Source organism: Malaclemys terrapin, chromosome 16 (assembly GCF_027887155.1).
Source record: "Malaclemys terrapin pileata isolate rMalTer1 chromosome 16, rMalTer1.hap1, whole genome shotgun sequence".
Classification (NCBI taxonomy): domain Eukaryota; kingdom Metazoa; phylum Chordata; order Testudines; family Emydidae; genus Malaclemys; species Malaclemys terrapin.
The window spans coordinates 6,880,829-6,896,835 of NC_071520.1; the positions used below are offsets into that span (position 1 = coordinate 6,880,829).

The 16,007-nt window shown below is 46.8% G+C and overlaps 1 protein-coding gene across 1 annotated transcript in view; it reads right to left on the minus strand.

The window, feature by feature from the left end:
• Positions 1–16,007, minus strand: part of RBM19 (RNA binding motif protein 19) — a 114,523-nt gene that overhangs the window by 41,176 nt on the left and 57,340 nt on the right. The window contains exon 22 of the mRNA XM_054006694.1: positions 3,137–3,242. Coding sequence (XP_053862669.1) covers positions 3,137–3,242 — 106 coding nt within the window. The remainder of the gene's footprint in view (positions 1–3,136; positions 3,243–16,007) is intronic.

Below are 16,007 nucleotides of genomic sequence, written 5' to 3' on the forward strand. Positions count from 1 at the left end.
CTGCTGCTTTGCTTCTCCATTCCCCATTGCCCTATTAAACACTCAAGCATAAGAGGCTTGGGGCCAGCGTCATTAGAGGGACAAAGGCTTGATAACATTAGACTGCTGACAAATTTCTTTTCCGTCCTAAAAAGAAAGAGTCCCAGTTGAGGACATTCCCTACAATGCCAGCTGAGCTCAAGTTTGTTTTAAAGGGTTGAACGTCTTTCCTGAATGGGCAATTTCTATTTGGAGACCAGATGTATTTTTATATCAGCAGGGGGGAAAGAAAGCAGAAACTCTGCTTGCAGTATTAGCGAAAAACAACCCAACTCTCTGCAGTGAGTACTCTAGGAAACGTACAAATAAATTAGTGCTGCTTTAATCAGAATCAATGTGCTTAGCAACACTGATCTGTGCAAAACAAATTCCTCCATGCAGTCACAAAACCAGTTCCCTTTAAACTTGACATCCATCTTTCAGAAGAGATGTAAACCAAGGACCTGGCCCGCGGTTGTTAAAAATCCCAGGGTGCTTTTTTACAAGAGTTAGGATGTTAAAAACGGTTGCCCTGGCTACATTCCAATTCTGATCATTATATCATTCCTCACTTTCCGTTATTAGAGGGGATACCCTTCAGTTCCTGTTCTAATGTGTCTAGAGCTGCTGTGTTCTGCAGTAGTGTCATACACCAGAGGTGGCTGCATTTCAGTAGTGGATTATTAATCTTACTACAGGAGCATCTGAGGTGATCATGGCCCCATTGGACCAGAAGCCATATTAACAAGAGTTGGCTGTCACAGGCTACTTGGGGAATAATGTCCTACTCAACGTGAGCAAGGGGCTCAGAATCTGGTTCTAAAAGACCCATTTGAAACACAATGGATTCTGAGAGAGTCTTAGGTGCCCAGTTCCTTTATGCTGTTATGAAAATTCCAGTTCACTCACTCGGAGTCATCATAATCGGCTTGCGAAACAGGTGGACAAGGCAGTTCACAGGAACTAAAAGCGCTTTTAATCACACGACAAACATTTTCCGTTTACAAAATGTTTCCAAGTTACCCCTTACAATAGGTTCTTCTTTCACAGTCCACAACAATTCAGCTCAGAGGTCTCTCAGCCTGCCTCCCCCCCTCTCTTGTTCACATAGCACTGAACCGGGAGCCAGTTATGCAAGTGTTTACAATATTCAGAATCCTACCCATCAATACGAGGTTCGTTCTTTTCTAGACGGCCAACAGAATGAACTTGGGTGTGCACTTTATTAAGACAATTAAATCCCTCAAAGAAACCGAAAACAAAGCTACTTTCCTTAAAAGGCAGAAAAGCACAAAGCAATCTCTCGATGGGTGGCACACTTACTGTACGCTCGGATTCTTAGCAAGACCAGGCAGGACAATGCCCCAGCACAACAGGTTCTATGCCCTCGAGAGTTACTGCTACGTCGGTGTCTAGGGACGAACGAAGTCACACACGGGACTACAGATCTGAGGGATGATGCCCAGGTGAAACATGCAACAGAGAAGTCTGCTCCTTTAGAGGCAGGGGGTCTGGGGACAGCCAGCCCTGTTTTGAGGCAGGGCCTCTTTAAGAGCAGGTGTTTGGGCCTGAGAGAGGAAGCAGAGTGGGTCTGGTGGCAGGCCCTGGAAAAGAGGGACTCCCAAGTCTCTGTGGGAAGACTGGGGATGAACTGCCAGGGGCAGGGAGTTGGATTTACATTGAACTGGTTTCATGTTGGGACTTGCTAAAGATTGTCAGTGCAGCCAGTAAATGGTGCCACGGAGAAAGGGCCTGAACAGACTCTGGGGGTATGTCTATACTACTTGCCGGATCGGCAGGCAGCGATCGATCCTGCGGGGGTCGATTTATCGTGTCTCGACCCCTGAGCGCTCTCCTGTACTCCACCACCGCGAGAGGCGCAGGCGGAGTTGACGGGGGAGCGGCAGCAGTCGACTCACCGCAGTGAAGACACCATGGTAAGTAGATCTAAGTACATTGACTTAGTTGCGTAACTTAGATCGATATTCCCCTCCCCCCCCCCCGCGCCCAGTGTAAACCAGGCCTGGGAGTGGCATTTACTCTTTCCTGGGCCGTGGAGACAAGCCGACAGCCTAGGAAGCCTCTCTGATGCATCTGTCCCCCTTACAGGCATAGGTGGCAGGAAGGGGAGCAGCAGAGCATGAAAAGCCAAAACCTTCATTTTGAGTCTTGCTGCTTTTCCCTGCCACAAGTCCCAACCCCCGTGCCTCAGGGTACGGGATACAGCAACTCATACGAGACAAATTATAAACACATAGAACAGCCAGTAGAGGGTGCTGAGGTGGACAGGCTCAGTACATGTTATCTCCAGCCCCAATCAGGACTCCTTTGACTGGAGCCAGGCTGCCATCTGCCAGACAATCGGGATCCAGGAACTCCTTGGATTATTCTTATTTGTAGAAGAATAGTATCTGCTGAGATCGGGGCTCCATTGTGCTAGCCACTGTACATACAAATCGTGGGAGACAATCCCTGCCCTAAAGCACTTAAATTAAATAGACAAGACAGACAAAGGGTGGGACTAGGGAAGTATCTTTATCTCCATTTTATGAATGGGAAATGGTGGCTCAAAGTTGGGAATAACTTGTCCAGCGAGAGTCAACCAGTGACAAAACCAGGACTGGACCAAGGAATCTTCCTAACTTCCAAACCTGTGTCCGTTCCACCAGCGATGCTATTCAACACCGAGCCACACAATACCATTTAGTGGGTTTTTACACGACAGCAGCGCTGTCACGACAGCTTCTCTGGCCAGTCAAAAACTCTACTCCTAGATTTATAGATTCCAAGCTCTAAAGGGACCATTGTGATCATCCAATCAGATTCCCCTGTATGTGAAGGCCTCAGACGGTAATTCCACAGTTCAGGCCTCGCCTACATTGGGAATTAGCAATGAGTCCAACCATTGCTGGCCAAGCACCCAGGAAGATGCACCACTGCACAATCCAAGTGCAGCCAAGGAAAGCCACAATAAAGTAAGCTGCTGATTGCTGAAATCTGGGCTGAATCCTACTTTAGACAAGGCCGTTGTTCTTTAAGTGAAAGGCCAGAAAGCAGACATCACTGGAGGGCTGGAAGGGGGAGGGATAGGGAGAGAGGACTGTGCCGCTAAGCTCACCTTGGCATCCTGTTTGGTGAGGAAATCCACAAATCCAAAGCCACGGTGAGATCCTGTCCCAGCCATTTTCTTTGGCAGGCGGACGGTCTTCAGCTCTCCAAAGGTGCTGTGAAGAAGAGACGGGGTAACAATACTTTGCTAAAAACCCACCTCACTTATGAGCCAAGGCAGTGCCTTTAAGGGATGTCCCCTTTCATGTATGCCTTGCAGGCATTACAGCTACAGAATGATCACTGCAGGCAAATGCTGTACCATTTCTCTAGGCCACATTCAGTGACAGATCTTGGCTACTAAGGATCTTCCAATTGGACACTCCTGATAGGGTGACCAGATGTCCCGATTTTATAGGGACAGTCCCGATATTTGGGGCTTTTTCTTATATAGATACCTATTACCCCCCCCCCCCCCGTCCCGATTTTTCACACTTGCTGTCTGGTCACCCTAACTCCCGAACACAGCAGAAGACGTCTTTGCAGTATTTGGCGTGTTTCTTCTCTCCTGGGAGGAAAGGGAGGATTTGCGCTGGACCACTGTACACGGTGCTGAACGCACAAGTACATCTCCTCCTCATTAACTGTTTAATATTAGGCAGCAGCACACTCGGCCTCAATTTATGGTGAGCTCCCCATTCCTTTCAGGCGGTATTTAAAATCAGCTGCTGTACATAGGGCACTGCTGTGAACCAGGAAAGGACAGGAGCCCATGGGGATTGAAAGCCATGCCAGGCAGGCTCACAGTGCTAGCATGGTCTTTCCGGGCACAGCTCCCCCATCTCCCACAGGTTCTACTCTTCACTCCCCGCGGAAGCGAGGATCCTCTTAGCAGCATCCTAACTTGTAAAGCATTAAAGAATCAGGCACCTGACTCCAGTTATCTCCCACTCCTGTCCGATGGGCTTCTCTTTTCAAGCTATTCTCTTACTTCAGAGCCCTTGATGGGCTGGGGCAGAGGGAAACGTAGCTTGTGAGAGAGCCAAAGGCTGATTTTGAATACTTTACCTTCCCCCCACCCCCCGGAGAGAGAGAGACACACACACTGCCATTTTAGAAATTCCACAAGAGGCCACCTTCTCTGCAGCTGAGCTCTAGCTCCCTTTCTTTTCTTTTCTTTTCTTTTCAATGTCCAGTCAACATACACATATGCACCAATTGCAGACAATAAATATTTAATGTGGACTGGGTCTGAATAGATGTGTTATTTTATTTGAAAATCTACACACACACAAAAGGGTTGGAGATGCTACAATGCCAAAGAGCGACCGGGACTAAACACAGTAAAGGCCGTAAATGCTCTCGTGAAATGATATAAGCTAAATCCAGGGAGTTAACCCGCTGCACTGGCAGCATGACCAGGCATTCATCTATCCAATTTCCTCAGGCAGTGCGGTGTGTAAATGTAGCATTATGAACCCTCAAAATGAATCTGCACGTCTGCTCCTCGTAGCTCTTCCCGCCCCCCCAACCCCCCCCTTTGAGATGGTACTAAGGAAACAAACAAACAGAATAAAACAGAAGAGACGCATCAGCCTTGGAGAGCAGGAGTGCTCAAGTCTAAACGCGGCAGAAACATTGCATTGTTTTCGGAGGTGAACCAGTCTCCCACAAGGCGGCTGGGGAAAATTGAGACTACAAGAACTCCATGTACTTCTCTATTATTATTTGTATTAGAGTGGTGCCTGGGTGAGCTAACCATGATTGGGGCCCTGCTGGTCTATGCACACCTAGTAAGAGATAGTCCCTGCCCCAAAGAGATTACAGTCTGAAGGGACAAGACAAAGGGTGGGAGGGGAAAAGAAGCAGACAGAGGGGAAGTGACTTGCCTAAGCCACCCCAGCAGGTCGGTGGTCAGATTAGAACGCAGGTCTCCTGGCTCCCAGACCAGTGCCCAAACAACATCAGGTCATGCTTCCAACAGGGGAATGTTGCAGGGTGGATAAAAATCAATGATTTTTTTGATAAAATGCTTTTTGAGGAAAACACTTCTCTAAAGAGTTTTAATTAAGATACATTATAGCTCAAAGATACCTCATCATGGAATAGGGATTATAAATTCTAATTCTATAATATGAGACAACATATTCACGTAATGTTTAAGAAAAGATTTGTAAATGAGTTCTAACAGTTCATGGATTAGGAACCCACTCTTATGGGGTTCCAGTGGCTTCTGTATAGATTATTTAGGTTAATCTTTCTACCTACCCAATGGGACTCAGTGCTCAGTCTAGAAGATACCATCAGAGATGCTTAGTTTTGTAGTTTTCAAACTGTGGATTTGTCTCTCCAGAGGTAACATGCTTGTTAACAGCAAACATGTTTTAAAATAAATAAATATAGAGAGGTGAGAAATAACAGACCTCAACTCTACTGTCCCTCTGCAAGTTTGTGTACAGAGTCAATCCCTTACCTCTCTTTAAAAATGAAAAGTTTCAAAAAGTTCAATGAATAGAAGATTGTTGGGGGCGGAATAGATCTGGACAAGGAGAAGAAGTCTGGAGATAAATATGAGAAGTGAGGGACATATGGTTTTCTGTTAAAATATTATGTTTGCTATTGAAGAAAAAAATCCAGAATACTTAACGTTGTTGTTTTAGTTAAATAAAAATTTAAATGTCTGTCTGGTGTGTTCTCCTCCTAATACAGCCTGGCAAGAAAATCCTCCAAATATTAATGATTAACCTGTTGAATTGGAGATAGTTCACCTCCCAATTTACCTTTGGTAAATGAAACAACCAAACAATCATTCATTTTCTGATACAGGTGTAAAACTAATCTGAAAAGTTTTCAAAATAAATCACTTAAAAAATGTATAGTGTGAACCTTCTAAAAATGAAACCTACATCTATCTCTGAGTTGTGAAGAATATGTATTAAGGTTATAACAACCAACAAGAATGCACTTTTATGTAGAAAACCATGATTAAATCGAGTCTTCCTGACTAGTGATTTAAATCAATTTGATTTAAATCAAATCCACCCTGGAATGTTGGTTCTTCGGTGGCACTGCCTAGTGTGAAGAGCATGAAGAAGTGCTTTTGACATGGGACATGCACACAGAAGAATATGAATTATACCTTGATCTTATATGATATGCCTCCCACAGGAAGAAATCTCAATGAGAGTGAGACTCCTAAGTCAGGTGTTAGAACAATGAGCAGAACACCACTTACATACCTGTGAAAATGTGGGTCAAAAAGCTTAAGTGACTTGACCCAGGTCACACACGCAGGCTGTGACAGAGATGGGAAAAGAACCCTGTTCTTCTGCCTCCCAGGCCTGTGTCTTGCCCACAAGAAGCCCAGGGAAGAGGTCAGTGAGGGAAACATGCTGAACTCCACCTCTAGCTCTCCTGCTGTTATCACCACCACGTTATTATAATCATTTGTACTGACCCTGGGGATTGTTTGTTTGGGGAGATGACCTGAAAACCCATTGACGTTCAGACTCACCCGAAGTGCAGGAAATCAGCAAGAGCATGAGGTGGGCATACCCACAACCCGGGTGGCAGGACAGATTTAACACGCCTGGAGGGGCTCCGGGAAAGCAAGCGACACCATGGGAGCTGAGCACGTTTGAGTCCCTTGGGCGTAGGGGACGGAGAGGGTTGGAGGGGATAGACGCCAGCTCCACCAGATGTGAGCTGCTTGACAGTGGTATCCACGGAGCAGCGGCTGAGGGGCTCAGAAGGGAACTCCACACAGGCTACCTCGGTGAGAGACCTGGCCTGGGTAGAAGGTCGGGTGACCAAACGTCCCGATTTTATAAGGACAGTCTGGATATTTGGGGCTTTTTCTTATATAGACTCCTATTACCCCCCACCCCTGTCCTGATTTTCCCCATATGCTATATGGTCGCCCTAGTAGAAGGGGTTACACCGGGACGCCCAACAGCAGCACAGATGACCCCGCTGGGGAGAGGGAGAAGAGCCACCCCACTGTGCTGATAATTAGAAACCATAACACAGCAATTACCATACGAGCAGCTGTGAATGAAGTGGAGAGACTGGGCCTTTAATGTTCCCCTTGCCACCTCGGTGGAGAAACTCACACCTCACGCATCCAATTATTCCTTCATCTAGCTATTGGGGGGTGGGGGGGGGCAATTACCCTCTCCTGAATGGGATATCCCTTATCCGGGGAAGATAGTTTATGCTTTGAACAAAGGGAGGCGGTCTCACATTTCTAATTTGTTTGAAGGGGTGTGCTATGCATTCACACGTACAAAGAGGGAGGTGTGCTTTATGGCAGCTCAGATCAATGACATTCCCCCCTCCTTTCCCTATACCCAACTGCGATGTACACAAATCCCACTTGCTCACAGGTGTGAGTGTGAAAATGCAGCTCTCTCTCTGGGGGGAGTGGGGACGGTTCCCTGATGGGTGTGTGGCACATTGGACTCATCAGAGAGGGTTGGCGAGGAACCTTGCTGTTGGAGCTACTAACACAAAGCGACACACTGTGCGACCCACACCATCTCCTCCTCTCTATGCATGAAGGAAAAAACCAGTGAGACTCAGAAATGGCAACTGACCCTTTCTTCATGGGACACCCGTGGGCAGGACCAGAGCTCAAACGCTCTGAAGTAACTAGTGACTGAGCTGAGATGTTGGGACAGGAATTTGAATTCCCTCATTTGTACTGTGCTACATACCTGCCAATGGAGCAGAGTAAAAAAAACCCAGTGGTTCTGGTATTACAATTCAGTGAGAGCCAAGACAGAAGGCTCCTCACACACTGAATACCAACATTCCCTCCCTAGTGCATCAGTGCCAGGGTTCATACACTGCCTCAGAGCGCGACAGGACTCACAGGGCCACGGGTGCATCACCGCTCACTCCGTAAAAGATGCACTGGTGACTTTGCTTCATACCGATCAACATTCACGCAAAGACAACAGCACGTTGGCCCTACTGGGGTGAATCATCTCTATGGATTCAGGAAGAAAGGGTCGCATACTTCTCCTCAATTGCGCACAAGCCCCGATCTGCACCTCTACAACCCACAAAGTGCAGGAACTCAGAGAGGCGAGACCTGGAGGATTCACCGAGGCAAGCCAAAAGTCACAGGTGGCAAATGAGCAAGATGAGCGGATTTCCTGTGCAAGACCCCAGCTAGTGGGGCACATCAGTGCTCCCCCTGAAACATATTCAGCAGCACAAGGTTTGCAGATTGTCTGCAAGGCTATCCTGGAAGTCAATAATATTCCCACCACACCGTCAACTCTTCCAGCAATTGGGTGGATTTCCTCTTAACCAACTGGGTGAACAGAGAGAGAAGCAGACGGAAGCTGCTAGACTCGTCTTCAGCTGGGAACAGGCGATTTGGAAGAAGGAGCCCATGGCCTGCTGACCGTGAGGATGGTATGTTACTATTAAATGGACTGAGATCCTTGGTTTAGTTTGGCGGATAACAAAAAAGCCTATTTGGCACCTAAGGCCCCAGATATTTGGTGTTAGCACTTGTGCTCTTTAATGGTGAACATGAAGGAGAATACAAATAAATATGGCCGCACATGTGCCTCCTCAACATACACATCCCCCTGTGGTGCCTGTTGCTGTTGCCAATAAGAACCATCCTCCCTGTCACTGAGGCCTGTAACCTAGGGACCATCACTGACCTCTCCCCCTTCTTTTGCCTTACACAACCCAGGCCATGTCTAAATCCTGCCTCCATAACATCTCAAGGTCCATCATCATCTTGCTGTCCATGCCCCCAAAAGTCCTTTCCAGGCCCTCATCTCAATTACTGTACCCTCCTCCTCGCTGACACCCCTTGCCCCTCCTTCTCCCCCCAACCCTCGGCCACACTCTTCACTCCGGCTCCATCACCTCATACCTGGATACCTCCACTGGTGTCCTCGCTTTCCACCATGTTTAGGTCAAGCTTTGTGTCCTCACCATCAAATTCCTTTATATTCCTCCTGCACTTATTTACCTGTTCTTTTCTATAATTGTGTTGCCCCTTTCAGAGTAACAGCCGTGTTAGTCTGTATCCGCAAAAAGAAGAACAGGAGTACTTGTGGCACCTTAGAGACTAACAAATTTATTAGAGCATAAGCTCTAATAAATGATGCATCCGAAGAAGTGGGCTGTAGTCCACGAAAGCTTATGCTCTAATAAATTTGTTAGTCTCTAAGGTGCCACAAGTACTCCTGTTCTTCTTTTTGTGTTGCCCCTGTGACCTGAAGTCACTGCTGAACCAACCTCAGCCTCGATGACCTGTCTGCCCACGTCTCCCACAGCTATCTCTGTGCTTTCTTCCACAGCTGCCCCTGCATACTGTCCCTAGGCCCTTACCCCTTCCTCTTTCAAATTCCCTTCAAGACCTACTTCTGCTGTGATGCCACCACAAGGAAATCAGCCAAGAAATGCTGGCTCAGCAAGACATGTTCTAACCCTGACTGCTCTGCATCTTTGCTGTGTCCTTTCATCCCATTCTCCGTCTGAATAATATCTATTTCGACTGTAAGTTCTTCAGGGCAGGGAGCTTTTCTTCCTCTTTGCAAAGTGTCTAGCATGCCTTTGGCACTACATAAATATCAGTGATTGTACTAGATGCTTCCATAATTTAGCCCATTCACATTATAAATTTCTGAAATGGTGTCATTCTTCTTAGACCGTAGACACTGAGCAAAGATCAATCAGAATTAGTGCGATAAGCTGTTAGTCACTAGCTAATCAAAGGAAACTCAGCTGAAAGACTCCAAAAAGGAAAGGGAGAGCATAATTTCACCACTGATCTATACAAATGGTCGCACAAGAGACTACAATATACAGTGCATCCCAAGAACAAGATGGTTAATCTAACTATTGCAAGGAATCACCCCTGAGACATGCCCCTCCCTCCCCCAAATATATATGCTAGAAAGCTCATCTCCCATTCCAAGCAAATCCAGTGCTGATTACATTGCAAAGTCTAGTCAAGAAAAGATTTAACAGTTTGCCAGTAACACAGGGCGTTCTGGGCAATGAATGCAAAGTTCCCAAGGAGGCACAAGCGCAGTGTAGCTTCTCCCTTCACTGACCTGCAAAATGCTGTCTACAGCATCAGGCCTAAATTCTGCATCATCTGAGCAAAATTTAGTCTTCGCTTGGCAATGATTTTCTTAATTTTTTTTTTTAATACATCACCCCCAAATAGCAATTCGCCAACAAACTATTCTGCCAGTCTCTGCTCCTGCACCGATTTACTGATTACAGAGGAATAATGGCCTCTTTTCTTTTCCCTTCTCCTTTTGGAACGAAGGACCCTGCCAAATAGTTTTGCCCCTGGGCTGAGTCGTGGTCAGTTCCACCCCCTACATGAGAGAGTTAATGAAATACACAGCAGAATGTTCCTCCCCCTCAGGTCTTCAGCTGACTCCGGTAGAGCTAATCCCATTACAAGAAAATAACGTGGATAATTCAAACTAATGAAATCGTTACAAGAATGTGGACAGCCAGAGGTGGACATTCAGAACCAATTTAACACTCTTTGGTGTCGTTATCCCCAGCACAGGAAATATCTGAAAGGAGGAAGGAGAAAAAAGCCCTCCTCTCTTGTTAGCTTAAATCCTGTTAGAGAGTTCAGGAATTAATCTGCCACATATCTTCCCTATTACTATTATCATCATCATCAATAATGTCTCCTCGGTAACCTCGGAAAATTAATGAATGAATGCACGGGAAGGAGGGCAGGAATGGAGTAAAGCCTTCTGACATGCTGAAACAAGTCTATCGCTCTTATTGCCGGCAGCCCCGGCTGAGAAATAAGGCAGGAGAAGGTTGTTGGAGGTATTTTCCAGCAGAACAGGCATTGGCTTGCAGAGCTAAAGCAATCTTAAGAAGGGGCTACTCCCACAATAACCCCCCAAGGGGCGAATCTGAACACAAGGTTAATGCAGTAGCTTCTCACCGATTGACTTCGTCTGCACTAGGTAATCCTGTTGGACAGGACACTAAATACTGACCACCACCTTTCACCCCCCAATCCTGTGTTACAAGCACGTGTCCTCTTAGCATGGATGAGGAGGAGAACCCAACTAGTGTGCTTCCCAGGCTTTATTAGATAGCACCTTTGTCTTCAAACTTGGTTGGCGCTTTGCTCACCCTACACCACAAGGCTTGTGTGGAGGCCTCTCAAACTAGTGCTGTGGAAAGGATTGTGGCAGGCGGCCAGAAACAGGGGGTATGCCTTGTGGAAGAGGGAAACGCTGGACACAAAGCAAACAGATTCCTCCTTTATACAGAAGCGCCTTTACTAAGGAAGGAAGAGGTAAGAGAAGTCGAGAACGACTGCACGTGCCATCTCAAACGGTGATCTCGCATGCTAAGCATAGCCGGTACGTGGATGGGAGATCTGCAAGGGAAGTCAGGGGTTCTGCAAGAAATGGTGATGCTGATTCTGCATGTGGCACTCTTTCTTCCGAGTCACCACTAAGCGAATGCCCTACAACAGTTTTGGGAGGCACTCTGTCCTGGAGGTGCCATATTGTGGGTGTCATGGAAAATAGATGGCCCCACCTACTTATGGTCATTTATAGCCCATGGCACTTTTAACAAGAGTAGAATTGTTAGCCTTGGTGTCCAGGCCAAATTCCATCTTGCATAACAATTCTCTGCCTATTTAATCCCTTCTGTAGTTTCAAATGGAGATGGTACTTAACTTTTCTCCATTTCCAGACCTACACTGTTGGCGTGCCCTATTGGACAACTGCCATGTTCCACCCCAGAAGGAGCTGCACTTCAGCAGTGAGTTAAACGATCCTGACTTATGCTGTATGTGCTTTGCAATCCCATTCAGTTTATATAGCTCATTTCCCTGAAGATTATATGACTAGATTGAGAATGACAGAGAAGTAGAATTAGAAAACACAAATATTTTAGCTCTCAAGGCGACACCAAGCTTTCCAGGTAGGCAGACTACTCCGTGAAATAATGGTAGCAGCTTGGAATGCTGTTTGGCTGGACCCTATTTAAACATCCCATGAAAATCAAGAGTGGCTATCTTTAAAAGCCAGTGCTAACCCTTATGGGTAGAGCTCAAGCAGATGCCAGTATTTAGAGCTAGGCTAACCCTTAATCAGCTGCTTGGCCTGTTAAATAATCCAATAGTTATAACATGAGAATGGACTTGTGGGTTCTATTCTAGACTCAGCAGCAGATCTGCTGTATGACCTTGGGAAAGTCACAACAGCCCTGTTGTTGGAGTTTGCCACCTGCAAAATAGGGATAATATTTACCAACCTCATGGAGCGGTGTGAGGCTTAATTCCTTAATTAATTAGTGCTAGCAGAGTGCATTGAGATAAAAAAAAAAAAGGTGCAATGCAAATGCAAACATTTTCAAGGAGTAAAGAAAAATAATGACACACTCCAAATGGTCTGATGAGTTTTAAGACACAAGAGAGTGATTTTGGTTTGCAAACAAGGCAAACCGCCTCGAGCCCTGTGTGATTGAGAGAGAGAAAGGGTTCAAAATCAGCTGGTCAATTGGGGTTTTGCAGCCAAAGGGCACCTAACAGTTATTCTGTGGCGCACACGTGGTCCAAACTAACACAGAAGCGAGTCAGCGGGAGGACTTTCCTTTCCATGGTAAAAGGAGAAGTGCCAGAGAGGGAGAGGGGGTGGGTGGCGTGGCCCATGGGAAGTGCCCAGAATGAATGCCACGGTTAGATTTCTCAGGGTGCTCTCTTGCGAACATGTCTAATTACATCCAGACGGCGCTTTCGGCGCACCTGCCACAGCAACTGTTTATCTCGCCAATGAGTTAAAGAGCATCATTTGCAAAGTTCGCTAGGAAGGAAAGCCAATTATCATGTCGCCGGCTAGGCACAAAGCACGCTCTCGCTTTATCTCCCCGCTCGCTATCCACAGCACGGCAGAGGAGCCTTTCATGCTAATTTCTGCTGACTTCCCCCCCACACCCCGCTCCCCACTGCAAACACTTTCTTACACACTGGCCCCCCTCTTGCTTCGCTCCTCCGTTTGGAAAACAATTCTAAAGCCTCTCTGAGAACTGGCCCACCAGCGAACCTGTGATACAGCAGAAGAGGGAGCAGTAGGTGGAAACAACCAAGTGTTGCTGCCAAAAATCAGACCTGCTCTCACGTGGTCGCTCTTCCACCCCAGACCCACTTGCTTTTCATCGCAAAAATTTTCAAACGTCCCCTGGTCCAATGAGATGTCAAAAGGCAGCTGGATTAGGCAGCCCCTGAAGAAGGAAACTGTGCAATATCATAATTAGAGTGGTCATTAGCGACACACGCAGCGGAAGGACTTGCAAATGAAGTGTGGCTTTTTCTCTCTCTTTTGAGCTCACTGTGAATATAGGGAGAGGTGGGGATTAGTCAATGGGACCAACTTCAAGTGGTAAAATAAAACGACATGTTGTGAACAGGTACAAAAAGGGAAAAAAACGTTGCTGGGGAAGTGAGCAGTATGCAGGGAGTGAAGCTCCTGGAGTGGGCACTCTTTGCAGCTCTTCCAAAAATCTCTCTTCAGCCACTGCATAAGGGTGGCACATTTCTTTTTGTTTAGCTTTGCCAGTCACATCTATCCCAGCACATCCCTCTCGCTGCCGCTTTGCTGAGCTCAGACGAGCCAGCAACTGTTGCCTTATCATTCTCACTTTTCCTTTTAAGGGGCTGTCCCAAACCTACCTTTCCCCTCTCCTCACTCCCCCACCATGGCGCTCACATCCTTTCAGGCATTCTCTCCCTGTGATTCAGGATTCTAGCACCAGGGCTAAGAACCTTGCCTTTGCTCTTCTAGCGCTAACTCTTTGAGTGTCTCGCCCCTCTTGTCTTCTGACGGTCATGTCAAATCCCTTCTTTTCTTAATGCTCCTGCTAATGGGTTGATGTCTCTCCCCTTCCTCTTCTTGTCAGCCAATATCCTCCTCTCACACGGGACCACCAGTTGACTTATTTGTTTTCATTGTTGATTGAAGTTTTATTGCTGGGTCCTGCTACACCTTCCCACACACTTGGGATTAAAGGCATCTGTATAGATCACGTGATGTCATGGCTGTGGGAGATGGAGCAAGCCCAGAGCTCAGCTTCAGGATCCCGGCAGAGCTAGGAAGCGTGGTATACAACAGAAGAAATGCATACTGCATCTACTGCTAACAGAGGCGAAGTAGCTGCTTAGAGAATTAAGCATCAGCTTTTGTAGACCTGGACTCCCCCAAACCACAAGCAAAATCCCACCAGGGAGATAAGCCCAAGGTGGCGTTCAGTATTTGTTTAACACATTCATTATCATTAAGGCCCTACTTGAATGGTGGGATGATTGTCAAATAATTGCGGCTGAGCTGCGGACAAGCCAAGGAAAATTGTGGAAAGTAATAACAGACCTGCGTTATTTGCGGTAATTTGGAAAAGCTGACAACAGCGGGAGCCCCGCCATGTGTGGGGCTGACAATGGGAGCTCCTGCTGTCAGCCACCTGGGGCAGAGAGTGGGAGCCCAGGGCTGGGAGTGGGGTCTCCTGCTATCAGCTGTCTGGGGCTGACAGCGGGATCCCGGGGCTAACAGTAGGAGCTCTGCCGTGTGCGGGGCTGAGAGTGGGGGCTCCTGCTGTCGGCCGCCCAGGGCGGCAGGGGCTTCTCCTGTCAGCCCCCACATACGGCTGGGTTCCCGCTGTCAAAACTGCGATGGAAGCCTAATATTGCAAGATCCGCAATATCGCAAATTAAGGGAGGCCTTAATCATCATCCTAAAAGTCTCAACGCAGGAGAAACAAATACACTTCAAAATTGAAATATACAAGCCTAGCACACTGTCAGTATTTCACCAGTTTTATCCTCTCTGCCTCTAGTCAGCATCCTTCTCAGGGCCTTCTCACAGCTGTATGGAGAGGGGAGGATGGGCGCTAGGTACAGTGCTGCAAGTGAGGTGGCTACGGTGTTATTTGATTATAACTCACAAAGTGTCCCCTCTGCTTTTCAATAAACACGTGATACATACGGGGTAGAAAGCTGTGTGTGGTTCTGTCTAATATACGACTCCACTGAAGTCAGTTTGGCCCAATTCCTAAGTCTCTTTCCCTTCACATGATCCTACAAGTTCAGAGCCCATCAGTATCTGAGAGAAGATTTGGGGAGGAAAACTGTAATATACATTTCCAGTATATTAATCCATATATATCGCCTCTCATCCGCCTGCTCTGTTCTCCCAGAGAAATTTAAATCCATCTGGGTATGGGCTCCATTGGTGTTTTGCTCTGTGAATTAAACTTGGCAACTCTCCACAACCACCTCACTATATAACCACCTTCCAAATCATTAGCACAGAGAAACCCGACTGTCCCAATACCCACCCATAGGTCTTAACCATGTTAACTGAATTTTCTATGGTGCTCAGGGGCCACCAAATGTGCTTCTTCTGAGTACTTATCGATTTGCCCTCAACACCCATATGAAATAGGTAACAATTACCCTCTTTTATAGAGGGGGAAACCAAGGCTGACATTTACCAAAGGCCACACAGGGAGTTTGAGGCAAAGCCAGGATCAGGACCCTGGTCTCCTTAGTACTAGCCCAGAACCCTCCCCACAAACCCATCCTTCCCCTCCCAAGAGCCCTCTAAGACGCTATTCACTAGCACTGTTTCCCCTTGCTTAGACTGTTTTCAGAAATGTAACAACATTTTGCCCCTTACTCAGTTTATTTTCCTTCACGGTTGCTTATAAGGGATCTTATCAAAAGCTTTCTGAAATTCCCAGTAAATTAGTAATTACGCAGGTTTTCAGACCGATAATTATGCCCTTCCATGGCCCCTGATGTATTATTTACCTGAGATGTCCATAATTAGAGCTCTTCTTTATAACTGGTATTATGGGCACTAAATTCTACTCCAGTCTATCGTCTAATTACACAGTTAGGCGGCATGCTAAACAGA